The sequence below is a fragment of the Pristiophorus japonicus genome, chromosome 27 (genome assembly GCF_044704955.1).
Source record: "Pristiophorus japonicus isolate sPriJap1 chromosome 27, sPriJap1.hap1, whole genome shotgun sequence".
NCBI lineage: Eukaryota > Metazoa > Chordata > Chondrichthyes > Pristiophoridae > Pristiophorus > Pristiophorus japonicus.
Window position 1 is genome coordinate 9,007,926 of NC_092003.1, and position 14,210 is coordinate 9,022,135.

Sequence of the window (14,210 nt, forward strand, 5' to 3'; positions counted from 1 at the left end):
GCCCAGCAAGCTCTCACACACAGCTATCATCATCATAGGCAGTCCCTCGGAATCGAGGAAGACTTGCTTCCACTCCTGAAGTGAGTCCTTAGGTGGCTGAACAGTCCAATACAGGAACCACAGTCCCTGTCACAGGTGGGACAGACAGATGTTGAGGGAAGGGGTGGGTGGGACTGGTTTGCCGCACGCTCCTTCCGCTGCCTGCGCTTGGTCTCTGCACGCTCTCGGCGACGAGACTCGAGGTGCTCAGCGCCCTCCCGGATGCACTTCCTCCACTTAGGGCGGACTGGTCTTTGGCCAGGGACTCCCAGGTGTCAGTGGGGATGTCTCACTTTATCAGGGAGGCTTTGAGGGTGTCCCTGTAACGGTTCCGCTGCCCGCCTTTGGCTCGTTTGCCGTGAAGGAGCTACAAACAGCTTGAAGAGATAAATGACCAGCTCATCCGCCTTTTGGTGATGTTGGCAGTGACCCAGCAAGAGATCATGTGACTTAGATGCAGATATTTTAAAAAAAATGTACAAATGGATTAAATGGCTGTGTTGCACAGAGGGGAGGGAGTGAGAGTGTGTGTCCCTTGTTCTGTAAATGAATGTCAGATGAAAAGAGGCAATGCCACAGAGATTCCCCACCAGCCCTCTCCGCCCCTTTAAGAGCACAGTTCCGGGTTTGTGAGGCTGATGTTGGAAGATGGCGCTTTCGATGCTAGTTTCTCTGGAACTCCTGGTGTACGGAGCTGCGTTTATCTGTGGGATCGTCACTGCCGCCTTGATCACTGTGTCCCAGGTAAGGGAGCAAAGTTAGACAGAGACACAGACAGAGAGAGGGCGAGAAAAACTGTGACACTCAACACAAGAAAAAAACAACCAAATCCCCAAACTTGGAAACTCTCACTAAATATTAACCTGGACTTTGGCAAAAAACAAGAATCTTGCTCGAAAAGTTTTGCGAGCAATGTTTGTGGATTTTAAAGTGTGGCTGCTTTCTTCCGAAACACATTTTCTGATTTTAATTAATCGATGTTTCAATCTTTCTTTTACTTCCCAACCGGGATAAGGAACTTCGGACAAATTCGATAGTGCTGGTAAAAAGTTGAAATTTGTTTCTTGACGTTTTAAGGGCAGCTAACGCTTCTCGTAAAGCAGAGAGAAACTTTTTTTTAAAAAAAAGCAAAACAAGTTATCAATTGGGAAAAAGTTCAGGGACATTTGAGGGGGAAAAAGTTTCTTTAAAAAGTAACTTCCCTGATTTCGAATTTGTAACTAACACGTGTTGGAGACCAAGTGTCAATTTCCCAATCTCCCCGTGCCCCCCTCTCTGGGCCCGGGATGGTCCCAGTGAAGGTTGGCTGGATTGAGCTATTCTGTGGCGTGCTCAGATTTGCCTGGGGTTAACTTTGTGTATTGGAGTCTGCAAACTCCATTTTTAAAATTTATATGGTTCAAGAGGGTCTCCACCTCAGCTGGTTCAACAGCGAACACAGTCCATAGATTTCCCCGTCAGGTCTGTCACTGAGTCGCCAGATCTCCTCCCGGGGGGAGGGAATAAGGGTTGGGGGGGTGGGGCTCACCACGTCTGAACGTCCCAAAGCGCTTCACGGCCAATGAAGTACTTTTTGAAGTGTAGTCACTGTTGTAATATGGGAAACGCTGTGACCAATTTGCGCACAGCAAGCTCCCACGAACCAATATGATAATGACCGGATCATCTGTTTTAGTGATGTTGGTTGAGGATTGGCCGAGGACACTGGGGCGAGCTCTCCTGCTCTTCTTCCAATAGTGGCCGTGGGATCATTTACATGCACCCGAGAGAGCAGGCGGGCCCTCGGTTTAATGTCTCATTCAAAAAACCGCCCCTCCAGCAGTGCGGCGCTCCCTCCGTACTGCACTGGCAGCTGAGAACTCCCATAGGAGTGTTAGCTTGAATTTTGTGCTCAAGTCTCTGGAGCGAGACCTGAGCCCACAAGTTCTGACCCCGAAGTGAGCGAGTGCTATCCACTGAACCAGGGCTGACACTTTTGTGAAGGTTCACCCATGAGCATTGGACAAGGTGCCCATCGATTGACTGGCACCTGTGGAGTTTTATTACGGGAAAGAGGACAGAAAAGTGTATGGGAGGATGGGGGAGCAATGCAGGAATGCACTTCTGTGGATAGCGAGGCTGCACGTCACTGGGCTGGTAAGACATTACGTTTCCCACCACTGACTGACCATTCTCCATTGATCCACGCTGGGGGCGCAGATGCCAGCATGGGCAGGATTAAGTCTGACTGCAAAAGCTGTCGCCCAACATCCAGAGTTCGCCCTGAAGGTGCTTGCTACAGATCTCCTCCCAGGTAAGGGGGGCCAATCAGCCGGGGCTCCTGGTCCTGATCTCCAGCCACCATTGGAGAGTGAGTAGAGATATCGATAAGGATCGTTTGTGCAAGGCTAAATAGGCAACATCGAGACTCGACTATTCCAACGCTCTCCAGGCTGGCCTCCTGTCTAACGCCCTCCGTAAACTCATCCAAAACTCGGCTGCATCGAGTCCCGCTCACCCATCACCCCCTGTGCTCCCTGCCCCGTGTCCTAACTCGCACCGAGTCCCGCTCACCCATCACCCCCTGTGCTCTCTGCCCCGTGTCCTAACTCGCACCGAGTCCCACTCACCCATCACCCACTGTGCTCGCTGACCCGTGTCCTAACTCTCACCGAGTCCCGCTCACCCATCACCCCCTGTGCTCGCTGCCCCGTGTCCTAACTCGCACCGAGTCCCGCTCACCCATCACCCTCTGTGCTCGCTGGCCTGTGTCCTAACTCTCACCGAGTCCTGCTCACCCATCACCCCCCTGTGCTGACCTACATTGGCTCCTGGGTTGGCAACGCCGCGATTTCAAAATTCTCATCCTTATTTTCAAATCCCTCCATGGCCCTCACCCCTCCCTATCTCTGTAATCTCCTCCAGCCCCACAACCCCCTGAGATCTCTGTGCACCTCAAATTCTGGCCTCTTGTGCATCCCCCCCTGATTTACATCACTCCACCATCGGTGGCCGTGTCGTCGGCAGCCTGGGCCCCAAGCTCTGGAACTCCCTCCCGAAACCTCTCCATCTCTCCTCCTTTTAAGACGATCCTTAAAACCAACCTCTTTGACCAAGCTTTTGATCACCTGCCCTAACATCTCCTTGTGTGGCTCGGTGTTGAATTTCTGTCTGCAATGCTCCTGTGAAGTACCTTGGGACGTTTTGCTATGGTAAAGGCGTGGTATAAATTCAAGTTGTTGCTTATGTAGTGGTTATGGGACTAGACTAGGGCTGTGAGCACCTCGAGTCTCGTCGCCGAGAGCGTGCAGATACCAAGCGCAGGCAGCGGAAGGAGTGTGCGGCAAACCAGTCCCACCCTCCCCTTCCCTCAACCACTGTCTGTCCCACCTGTGACACGGACTGTGGCTCCCGTATTGGACTGTTCAGCCACCTAAGGACTCATGTTAAAAGTGGAAGCAAGTCTTCCTCGATTCCGAGGGACTGCCTATGATGATGATGTGAGATTAGACTTGCAATCCAGAGGCTGGGCGTTTCAATTCCCACCAGAGTGTTGGTGTGAAATGGAATTGAATAAATCTGGGAATTTGTGGGCTTGGGGGGGGGGGGTGGGGGGGTGGAGGGGGACCCCAAGAAAACTGCTAGATTTAAAAACTCAGCAAACTGGTTCACTGATGTCCTTCAGGGAAGGAAGTATGCCACCATTACCCAGTCTGGGCCTATGCTCCCAATGCCCTCAGTGGTCTAGTAACCACCTCGGAGCAACTAGGAATGGGCAGTTATCGCTTGTTGGAAATTGTCATTGGCGCGGTTACTGTGCGGCGTGAATATTACTTGCCACGTGGGGCAGGGGTGGCCGGAGGGGGTGGGGTGGATATCACGGGGGCCAGATTCATGTCCCGTCACTCTGTGATGCGGCCTTCAAACGAGGTTGGGATTGCGAGCCAAGGCAGAGGGGTAGTCAGTAAGAAGGGGGAGAATCCCTTCCTGTTTTGTGAGCGTTGCCTGTGTAGGTGAGCCACACTAGCCAGTGGGAGACCGGCTGCCCCGAGAGGGTGTACGACTCTCGAGGGGGAAGGGGGCCGATAATTCATGGCGGCACTGGGGATGGCCAGTCAGCCCCTGACCTCTGCCTGCCTCTCTCTCTCTCTCTCTCTCTCTCTCTTGCTCTGCTTTCTCTCTCGCTCTGCTTCTCTGCTTCTCTCTCTCTCTCTCTCTCTCTCTTGCTCTGCTTCTCTCTCTCTCTCTCTCTCTCTCTCTCTCTTGCTCTGCTTCTCTCTCTCTCTCTCTTGCTCTGCTTCTCTCTCTCTCTCTCTCTCTCTCTCTTGCTCTGCTTCTCTCTCTCTCTCTCTCTCTCTCTCTCTCTGCTTTCTCTCTCTCTCTCTCTCGCTCTGCTTCTCTCTCTCTCTCTCTCTCTCTCGCTCTGCTTCTCTCTCGCTCGCTCTGCTTCTCTCTCGCTCGCTCGCTCTGCTTCTCTCTCGCTCGCTCTGCTTCTCTCTCGCTCGCTCGCTCTGCTTCTCTCTCGCTCGTTCTGCTTCTCTCTCTCGCTCGTTCTGCTTCTCTCTCTCTCTCGCTCGTTCTGCTTCTCTCTCGCTCGTTCTGCTTCTCTCTCGCTCGTTCTGCTTCTCTCTCGCTCGTTCTGCTTCTCTCTCGCTCGCTCTGCTTCTCTCTCGCTCGCTCGCTCTGCTTCTCTCTCGCTCGCTCGCTCTGCTTCTCGCTCGCTCGCTCGCTCTGCTTCTCTCGCTCGCTCGCTCTGCTTCTCTCTCGCTCGCTCGCTCTGCTTCTCTCTCGCTCGCTCTGCTTCTCTCTCGCTCGCTCGCTCTGCTTCTCTCTCTCGCTCGTTCTGCTTCTCTCTCTCTCTCGCTCGTTCTGCTTCTCTCTCGCTCGTTCTGCTTCTCTCTCTCTCTCGCTCTGCTTCTCTCTCTCGCTCGTTCTGCTTCTCTCTCGCTCGCTCTGCTTCTCTCTCGCTCGCTCTGCTTCTCTCTCGCTCGCTCTGCTTCTCTCTCTCTCGCTCGCTCTGCTTCTCTCTCGCTCGCTCGCTCTGCTTCTCTCTCGCTCGCTCGCTCTGCTTCTCTCTCTCTCGCTCTGCTTCTCTCTCGCTCGCTCTGCTTCTCTCTCGCTCGCTCGCTCTGCTTCTCGCTCGCTCTGCTTCTCTCTCGCTCGCTCTGCTTCTCTCTCGCTCGCTCGCTCTGCTTCTCTCTCGCTCGCTCTGCTTCTCTCTCGCTCGCTCGCTCTGCTTCTCTCTCGCTCGCTCGCTCTGCTTCTCTCTCGCTCGCTCTGCTTCTCTCTCGCTCGCTCTGCTTCTCTCTCGCTCGCTCGCTCTGCTTCTCTCTCGCTCGCTCTGCTTCTCTCTCGCTCGCTCGCTCTGCTTCTCTCTCGCTCGTTCTGCTTCTCTCTCTCGCTCGTTCTGCTTCTCTCTCTCTCTCGCTCGTTCTGCTTCTCTCTCTCTCTCGCTCGTTCTGCTTCTCTCTCTCTCTCGCTCGTTCTGCTTCTCTCTCTCGCTCGTTCTGCTTCTCTCTCTCTCTCGCTCGTTCTGCTTCTCTCTCTCTCTCGCTCGTTCTGCTTCTCTCTCTCTCTCGCTCGTTCTGCTTCTCTCTCTCTCTCGCTCGTTCTGCTTCTCTCTCTCTCTCGCTCGTTCTGCTTCTCTCTCTCTCTCGCTCGCTCTGCTTCTCTCTCTCTCTCGCTCGCTCTGCTTCTCTCTCGCTCGCTCTGCTTCTCTCTCGCTCGCTCTGCTTCTCTCTCGCTCGCTCTGCTTCTCTCTCGCTCGCTCTGCTTCTCTCTCGCTCGCTCTGCTTCTCTCTCTCGCTCGTTCTGCTTCTCTCTCTCTCTCGCTCGTTCTGCTTCTCTCTCGCTCGCTCGCTCTGCTTCTCTCTCTCTCGCTCGCTCTGCTTCTCTCTCGCTCGCTCGCTCTGCTTCTCTCTCGCTCGTTCTGCTTCTCTCTCGCTCGCTCGCTCTGCTTCTCTCTCGCTCGTTCTGCTTCTCGCTCGCTCGCTCGCTCTGCTTCTCTCTCGCTCGCTCGCTCTGCTTCTCTCTCGCTCGTTCTGCTTCTCTCTCGCTCGCTCGCTCTGCTTCTCTCTCGCTCGTTCTGCTTCTCGCTCGCTCGCTCGCTCTGCTTCTCGCTCGCTCGCTCGCTCTGCTTCTCTCTCGCTCGCTCGCTCTGCTTCTCTCTCGCTCGCTCGCTCTGCTTCTCTCTCGCTCGCTCGCTCTGCTTCTCTCTCGCTCGCTCTGCTTCTCTCTCGCTCGCTCTGCTTCTCTCTCGCTCGCTCTGCTTCTCTCTCGCTCGCTCTGCTTCTCTCTCGCTCGCTCTGCTTCTCTCTCGCTCGCTCGCTCTGCTTCTCTCTCGCTCGCTCGCTCTGCTTCTCTCTCGCTCGCTCTGCTTCTCTCTCGCTCGCTCTGCTTCTCTCTCGCTCGCTCTGCTTCTCTCTCGCTCGCTCTGCTTCTCTCTCGCTCGCTCTGCTTCTCTCTCGCTCGCTCTGCTTCTCTCTCGCTCGCTCTGCTTCTCTCTCGCTCGCTCGCTCTGCTTCTCTCTCTCTCGCTCGCTCTGCTTCTCTCTCGCTCGCTCTGCTTCTCTCTCTCTCGCTCGCTCTGCTTCTCTCTCGCTCGCTCTGCTTCTCTCTCGCTCGCTCGCTCTGCTTCTCTCTCGCTCGCTCGCTCTGCTTCTCTCTCGCTCGCTCTGCTTCTCGCTCGCTCGCTCGCTCTGCTTCTCTCTCTCTCGCTCGCTCTGCTTCGCTCGCTCTGCTTCTCTCTCGCTCGCTCGCTCGCTCTGCTTCGCTCGCTCTGCTTCTCTCTCGCTCGCTCTGCTTCGCTCGCTCTGCTTCTCTCTCGCTCGCTCGCTCTGCTTCGCTCGCTCTGCTTCTCTCTCTCTCGCTCGCTCGCTCTGCTTCGCTCGCTCTGCTTCTCTCTCGCTCGCTCTGCTTCGCTCGCTCTGCTTCTCTCTCGCTCGCTCGCTCTGCTTCGCTCGCTCTGCTTCTCTCTCGCTCGCTCTGCTTCTCTCTCGCTCGCTCTGCTTCTCTCTCGCTCGCTCGCTCTGCTTCGCTCGCTCTGCTTCTCTCTCGCTCGCTCGCTCTGCTTCTCTCTCGCTCTGCTTCTCTCTCGCTCGCTCGCTCTGCTTCGCTCGCTCTGCTTCTCTCGCTCGCTCTGCTTCTTTCTCTCTGCTTCTCTCTCTCGCTCGCTCTGCTTCTCTCGCTCTGCTTCTCTCGCTCTGCTTCTCTTCCTCCTCCCTCTCTTCCTCCTCCCTCTCTTCCTCCTCCCTCTCTTCCTCCTCCCTCTCTTCCTCCTCCCTCTCTTCCTCCTCCCTCTCGCTCTCGCTCTGCCCCTCAGGCAAATTAAAATGTAATGAGATAATGAGTAACTCCTGACAGATCCCATGATTTGACATTTCTTTCCTCCATAAACTGACTGGACAACACTTGGGTCCCTAAACAACAACAACAACCTGTATTTATATAGCGCCTTTAATGTAGTGAAACGTCCCAAGACGCTTCAGAGGAGGATTATGTGATAAAGATTTGACACCGAGCTGCATAGGTAGAAATGAGCGCAGGTGACCAAAAGCTGGGTCAAAGGTCGGTTTTAAGGAGCGTCTTGAAGGAGGAGAGAGAGGTAGAGAGGCTTAGGGAGGGAGTTCCAGAGCTTGGGGCCCAGGCAACAGAAGGCACGGCCACCGATGGTTAAGCGATGTTTGTGTTTCCTGTCTGAAAATCTCCCCTTCTAATACGCTGTAAAAGGAGATAACAAAACTCAGCACTAGTACAAGACAGAAATTCAGGATAGATGCATCTAGTTACCACGGAACACTCTATCCTCTCTTGTTCTTCCAAAGCTGTATATCCCTGTCCCACACTGTCCCTCCTGCTGTGCTGAAATCCAAACCCATCGCACATTTCTGGACGGTTTTTCCTCCACTCCCAGTTTTCACCACCAATTCTGGCTGGGTTCAGAAATACACACACTGGTACACTTGCTTCTCCTAAAGGAGCAGACTCTGGCTGGGTTCAGTTCTACACTCATTGGTTCCCCTCCCCAGAAGGTGCTGACTCTGGCTGGGTTCAGTTCTACACTCTCTGGTTCCCCTCCCTCTCCTCCCATGAAGGTGCTGACTCTGGCTGGGTTCAGTTCTACACTCACTGGTTCCCCTCCCCTGAAGATGCTGACTCTGGCTGGGTTCAGTTCTACACTCACATGTTCCACTCCCACTCCCTCTCCCTCTCCCTCTTCTGATGGTGCTGACTTGGTTGCTGGAGCAGCGTGGGGGCCCCTTCAGAGAGCAGCGTGAGCTGGTGCAGGAAGGGCGACGGCAGCGAAGAGTGACGTCATCAAGGTCCAGGTCGATGATTGGAGCGTGGGCAGGTACAGCAGGAGCGGCGAGAGACTGTGGAGGGATGTGATCGGAGCCCAGAAGGGGCGTGAGGGGCCCAGGGGCAGCACGGGCCCAGCCCACACTGCGATATGTGCGCGCACTGGGTCCGTGCAGCAGAGCTGGTCTCCAGTCGTCCTGGTTAACCCTTGCCACTGGACCAAGACCTCGCTCTGTCAAGCCCCGTGTGGTGGCTGGTGTGCAACGGTCACCACACGTTAAAAAAACCCACCCACAGGCATCTTCCACCCTTCAGGATGTAGTTTTGGATCCGGAATATTAGGTCCTTCATTGAAACACCTGGGAACTCATCCATTTTTTGGCGTGGAAGCAAGTCATCCTCGCTTCGAGGGACTGCCTATGATAAGCGATTACAATCAGGGAAGCTCAAGAAGGCAGAATTAGAGGAGTGTAGACACACCGGGACCTGCCTATAGCACCTTTCACGACTTTGGGATATCAGTGTTTTACTGCCAATGAAGCACTTTTGAAGTGTGGTTACTGTTGTATTGTGGGAAACGCGGCAGCCAATATGCGCACAGCAAGCTCCCACAAGCAGAAGTGTGACGATGACCAGTGGGTGGGCGGGGGGCCTCTCTATCCCTGGGAGTTGGTTTTGGGGGGATTTCTCTCTGGAGTTCAGGCTTGTGTATGGCTGGGATTCAGTTGTGTCTGTGTGTGTTCCAGGGGGAGTTTGGCTCCCAGTGCATTCTCTACGGCACAGTGACGTGGAACGCCTCCGGCAAATCCCTGGGGGTCGCCCAATTCGGCAGCGGCTCGCTCTGCGGCTTTGTCAACGCCGTCTCTGTGGTGATTGCCATCTACTGCTTCTGCACCGTCTTCTACTTTATCTACACCACCTGCATTGAGCAGACCAGTCGGTGAGTGTTGGCCAATCACCATGCTCACCGTGGGCCGCGCACTACCGGGGGTGTACCGTTCGTGGCTGGAGGCCGTGGTGGAATGTGACCGTTTTATGAATTCCCTTCAGCCGGCGCCTTACCGTGGCGGCAATATGCACCACCCACTCACCGAGTCTTCCTCGGCAGCACCTCCCAAACCCGCGACCTCCACCACCTACAAGGACAGCAGGCGCACGGGAACATCACCACCTCCACGTTCCCCTCCCAGTCACACACCATCCCCACGTGGAAATATATCGACCGTTCCTTCATCGTCGCTGGGTCACAATCCTGGAAGTCCCTCCCTAACAGCTCTGTGGGAGCACCTTCACCACACGGACTGCAGCGGTTCAAGCATAAATAGAAATAATTTGATCAAGAAAGACGGCCCCTCCGACAGTGAGGCGCTCCCTCAGTACTGCCCCTCCGACAGTGCGGCACCCCCTCAGTACTGCCCCTCCGACAGTGCGACGCTCCCTCAGTACTGCCCCTCCGACAGTGAAGCGCTCCCTCAGTACTGCCCCTCCGACAGTGCGGCGCCCCCTCCGTACTGCCCCTCCGACAGTGCGGCGCCCCCTCCGTACTGCCCCTCCGACAGTGCGGCGCCCCCTCAGCATTGCCCCTCCGACAGTGTGGAAGGAAATCTGTCATCCTTACCCGGTCTGGCCTACATGTGACTCCAGACTCCCAGCACTGCCCTCTGAAAACAGCCTAGCAAGACACTCCGTTGTCAAAAGGTAGCTCACTATGATCCTATCGAGGACAGTTGGGGACGGGCAATAAATGTTCGCCTTGCCAGCGACGCCCACATCCTGAGCATGAATAATTTAAAAAAAAAAAAACTACGTTCAAGGCACTATATGAATGCAGGCGAACTGGGGTGCAGCATAGTGGTTCGCTGGTCTGAGGTGAGGCAGATTAAACCTTGTACCTGAGTCTGCAGGTCCTGTAGCTGGAGATGTGCGATGTATTGAGACTTTGTTCTGTTTTGGATGTGCAGGGGCCTGCGATGGCTAACAGCCTGCCTGGTAATGGCCAGCATCTACCTGTTCTTCCTGCTGGTTTCTGGCTGTCTCTTACGAGTTGGGCTCAACACATTCTGTCGGTCTATCCTGAAGGAAACTGAGATCAAGAGGTGAGAAGCAGAATTGGGCGGGGCGGGGAGAGGTTTGCCTTGTTTTGTTCCGACGTGGGCACACACGCACACGCGGCTGGTGGGCAGAGAGGCCCAGAGAGTTGGGCTGAGATACCGCTGCCACCAATGCTCGGGCCGGAGATGGACATGTACGGAGTTAGAGGAGTGAGTGGCACAGTGTGGAATGCAGGGCTAGAGACGGTCGCAGAGAGCAGGATTTAAACCCACACCGGGTTCTGACACCGAGGCGACTGTGCTACTCACTGAGCCACAGCTGACACCTGAGGCAAGCAGAGGGCAGTGAAAGAGAACAACCTGGGAAGATGGTCCAGCTCGGTGCCTGAGATTCTAAGCTTGAATTATTTCTGTGTTTTTAGCTGCTCCGATGCTGAGAAAGGGAACTGGACGTCACACTACAACGGTTCCAGATTCTACCGCAACTACACCAGCGCTGAGGTGAGCATAACCATCGTCACCGCTTTACCGTGAACTATCCTGCTGGTAATGTGTCACCAGTGTTCAGCTTTCTTTGGTGTTTGACTGATTCTTTTCCCACTCTCCGTCAGCTTATCCAAAACTCGGCTGCCCCGTGTCCTAACTCACACCGAGTCCCGCTCACCCATCACCCCCTGTGCTCGCTGCCCCGTGTCCTAACTCGCACCGAGTCCCGCTCACCCATCACCCCCTGTGCTCGCTGCCCCGTGTCCTAACTCGCACCGAGTCCCGCTCACCCATCACCCCCTGTGCTCGCTGCCCCGTGTCCTAACTCGCACCGAGTCCCGCTCACCCATCACCCCCTGTGCTCACTGCTCCGTGTCCTAACTCGCACCGAGTCCCGCTCACCCATCACCCCCTGTGCTCACTGCCCCGTGTCCTAACTCACACCGAGTCCCGCTCACCCATCACCCCCTGTGCTCACTGCCCCGTGTCCTAACTCGCACCGAGTCCCGCTCACCCATCACCCCCTGTGCTCGCTGACCCCGTGTCCTAACTCGCACCGAGTCCCACTCACCCATCACCCCCTGTGCTCGCTGCCCCATGTCCTAACTCGCACCGAGTCCCGCTCACCCATCACCCCCTGTGCTCACTGACCCCGTGTCCTAACTCGCACCGAGTCCCACTCACCCATCACCCCCTGTGCTCGCTGACCGACATTGGCTCCTGGTTAAGCAAAACCTTGATTTTTAAAATTCTCCATTCGTGTTTTCAAATCCCTCCATGGCCCTCGCTCCCTCCCTATCTCTGTAATCTCCTCCAGCCCCACAACCCCCCCCCCCCCCCCCCCAAGAGCTCTGCACTCCTCCAATCCTGGTCTCTTGCACATCCCCCAATTTCCATCGCTCCACCATCGGTGGCCGTGCCTTCTGTTGCCTGGGCCCCAAGCTCTGGAATTCCCTCCCTAAACCTCTCCGTCTGTCTCTCCTTGTTTAAGACGCTTCTTAAAACCGACCTCTGACCCAGCTTTTGGTCACCTGCGCTAATATCTCCTTATGTGGCTCGGTGTCAAATTTTGTTTGATGATCGCTCCTGTGAAGGACCTACGTTAAAGGCGCTATATAAATACAAGTTGTTGATTTTAATTTCGATTTAAAAGTGACTCAGTGGGTAAATGCACTGCCCATGCAGCCCAGAGGTCGACACCATTCCCTTTATGTGCTGGGTTAGCTGGTAACCGTGCAAGGAGATCCCACAGCTGATCCCAGTGCCCCTCGGTGACGGGGGGGTGGTGGATACAGGATAGGGAGGAAATCCGCCTGGATTCAGAACCTGTTGTCTCTTCGGTGAGCCTTGTTGCAAAGTGTGATTACCAGGCAAGGCAGGATTGGGTTCACCTCCTGTCACCGAATAGCACAAAGGAATGGGGGCTTGGTGGAATACCAGAGTACAGCCAGCACCGTGGAATGGAGTCTACACCCCACCATCACCAGAAATCAGATCCTCCTTGTGATTGGTGGAGGAGAGAGGTAATATAGATCCCAGATAAAACGCTTGGTGAAGGACTATTCTGTTACTGTAAAATTCTTTGCTAATGTGTGTAAAGGGACTGTCCAGAGGAGAGCTTCTTGCTGCTTGGGTGGGGGCTTAGCCTGCTCATTTTTAAGGCTGCAAAGTATCACTGATGCAAAGTAGACCTCTGCACCCCCCCCCCCCCCCTCCCAACCAGTCCTTGCGTCTGTTTGAGGCTATTGCAACTGCTTCCTCAGATTGGCGGTAAAATCCTTGGCACGAGGCTGAGTTACGGAGGTGGGCAGGAAATGAGTAGCTTTCGAAGATCGTTTTTAAGTTGTGGTTTGCTGAAAGTGGACGAGTTACCTCGATCACCAGGCAGCGATAGCTCTGTCAATGATTGGTTGCGGTTAGCCGTTTTGCGAGTGATTTAACCCAGTCAGGGCCACGTGCGACACGTTGAAGTACGACAGGATTGCTAATCCTCACGTAGGTGAGCTTTCCAGTTCCCCGACGCCTGCATTTCCCAGGAAGTCCGAGCTTTATCGGATCATACAGCGCAGAAGGAAGTCATTCGGCCCAACGTGCCTGTGTTGGAACTTTGGGTCACTCTTTCAATCGGTCCCACTCCCCTCTTTCCCCACAAGGAAAAATCCTTTTCAAGTATTTATTCAATTCCCATTTGAAAGTTACTATTGAATCTGCTCCCACCGCCCTTTCAGGCAGCGCGTTCCAGATACGAACCGAGGGAATTAATGGCAGGCAGGAGCATTGTAACCAATAGGTTCTGACCACTCCACCCATCCCCGCAGTCATGTCCTCTCCTGGGACATCAGCAATGTTTCCTTTAATTTTCTTTTGGGGCGCACTACTGAGGGAGCGCCGCACTGTCGGAGGGGCAGTACTGAGGGAGCGCAGTACTGAGGGAGTGGCGCACTGTCGGAGGGGCGGTACTGAGGGAGCGCTGCACTGTCGGAGGGGCGGTACTGAGGGAGCGCCGCACTGTCGGAGGGACAGTACTGAGGGAGTGCTGCACTGTCGGAAGTGCCGTCTTTCAGATGAAACGTTCAACCGAGGCCCCATCTGCATTCTCGGGTGGACGCAAAAGATCCTGTGGCACTAATTCGAAGAAGAGCAGGAGTTGTTCACCCCGGTGTCCTGGAGCCATTATTTATCCCTCAACCAACATAACGAAAACAGATGATCTGGGTCATTATCACATTGCTGTGTGTGGGAGCTTGCTGTGCGCAAATTGGCTGCTGCGTTTCCCACATTGCAACAGTGAGCACGCTTCAAAAGTACTTCAATGGCTGTAAAGTGCTTTGAGACGTCCGGTGGCCGTGAAATGCAAGTTTTTCTGTAAACTGCCAGAACTAGTGACGTTAAAATGTTGCCGATAATCCTAAATCCCGTCATCCTCCCACAGACCTCGACCTGGGTGAATTTCTTCTTCTGGATCGTGCTGCTGTCTCTGCTGATCGTGCAGCGTAAGCGGGCCGACGATTTCAAGCTGCTGACTGGCGCAGACCCCGAGTGGAGCACAGCCGTGTCGGGGAGCATGAGCCCGTCTGGCCGCACGTCCGAGTCTGACCGCTTGATCCCATCGGGGCCCAAACCATGAAACCGTTCGGAGTGAGGGTGAGGGTGGGGGGGGGGGCGGGGTGCCATCTCTACCGTGCACGCAGCAAGCGCGGGATGAGCTAGAAGTATGGTAGTGCGAGCGAGAGTGTGTGTGTGTGTGCGCGTGCCTGTGTATATTCGCCTGTGTGTGCCAACGTCAGTGTCGCTCTCTTGGCCCAACTGTCCAGAACTACTGACAAAGACGGATACAAGTGGCTTGAGCCTTACCTGA

General features: G+C 55.0%; 1 protein-coding gene across 1 annotated transcript; it reads left to right on the top strand.

Annotated features, from left to right (window-relative positions):
• Positions 1-545: 545 nt before the first annotated feature.
• On the top strand, positions 546-14,004 carry LOC139239468 (transmembrane protein 179B-like). The gene is made up of 5 exons (XM_070868236.1): positions 546-783; positions 9,062-9,255; positions 10,277-10,411; positions 10,789-10,867; positions 13,785-14,004. The coding sequence occupies exons 1-5, from the start codon at positions 688-690 to the stop codon at positions 13,977-13,979; spliced, it is 699 nt and encodes a 232-aa protein (XP_070724337.1). The 5' UTR covers positions 546-687; the 3' UTR covers positions 13,980-14,004.
• Positions 14,005-14,210: the final 206 nt, after the last annotated feature.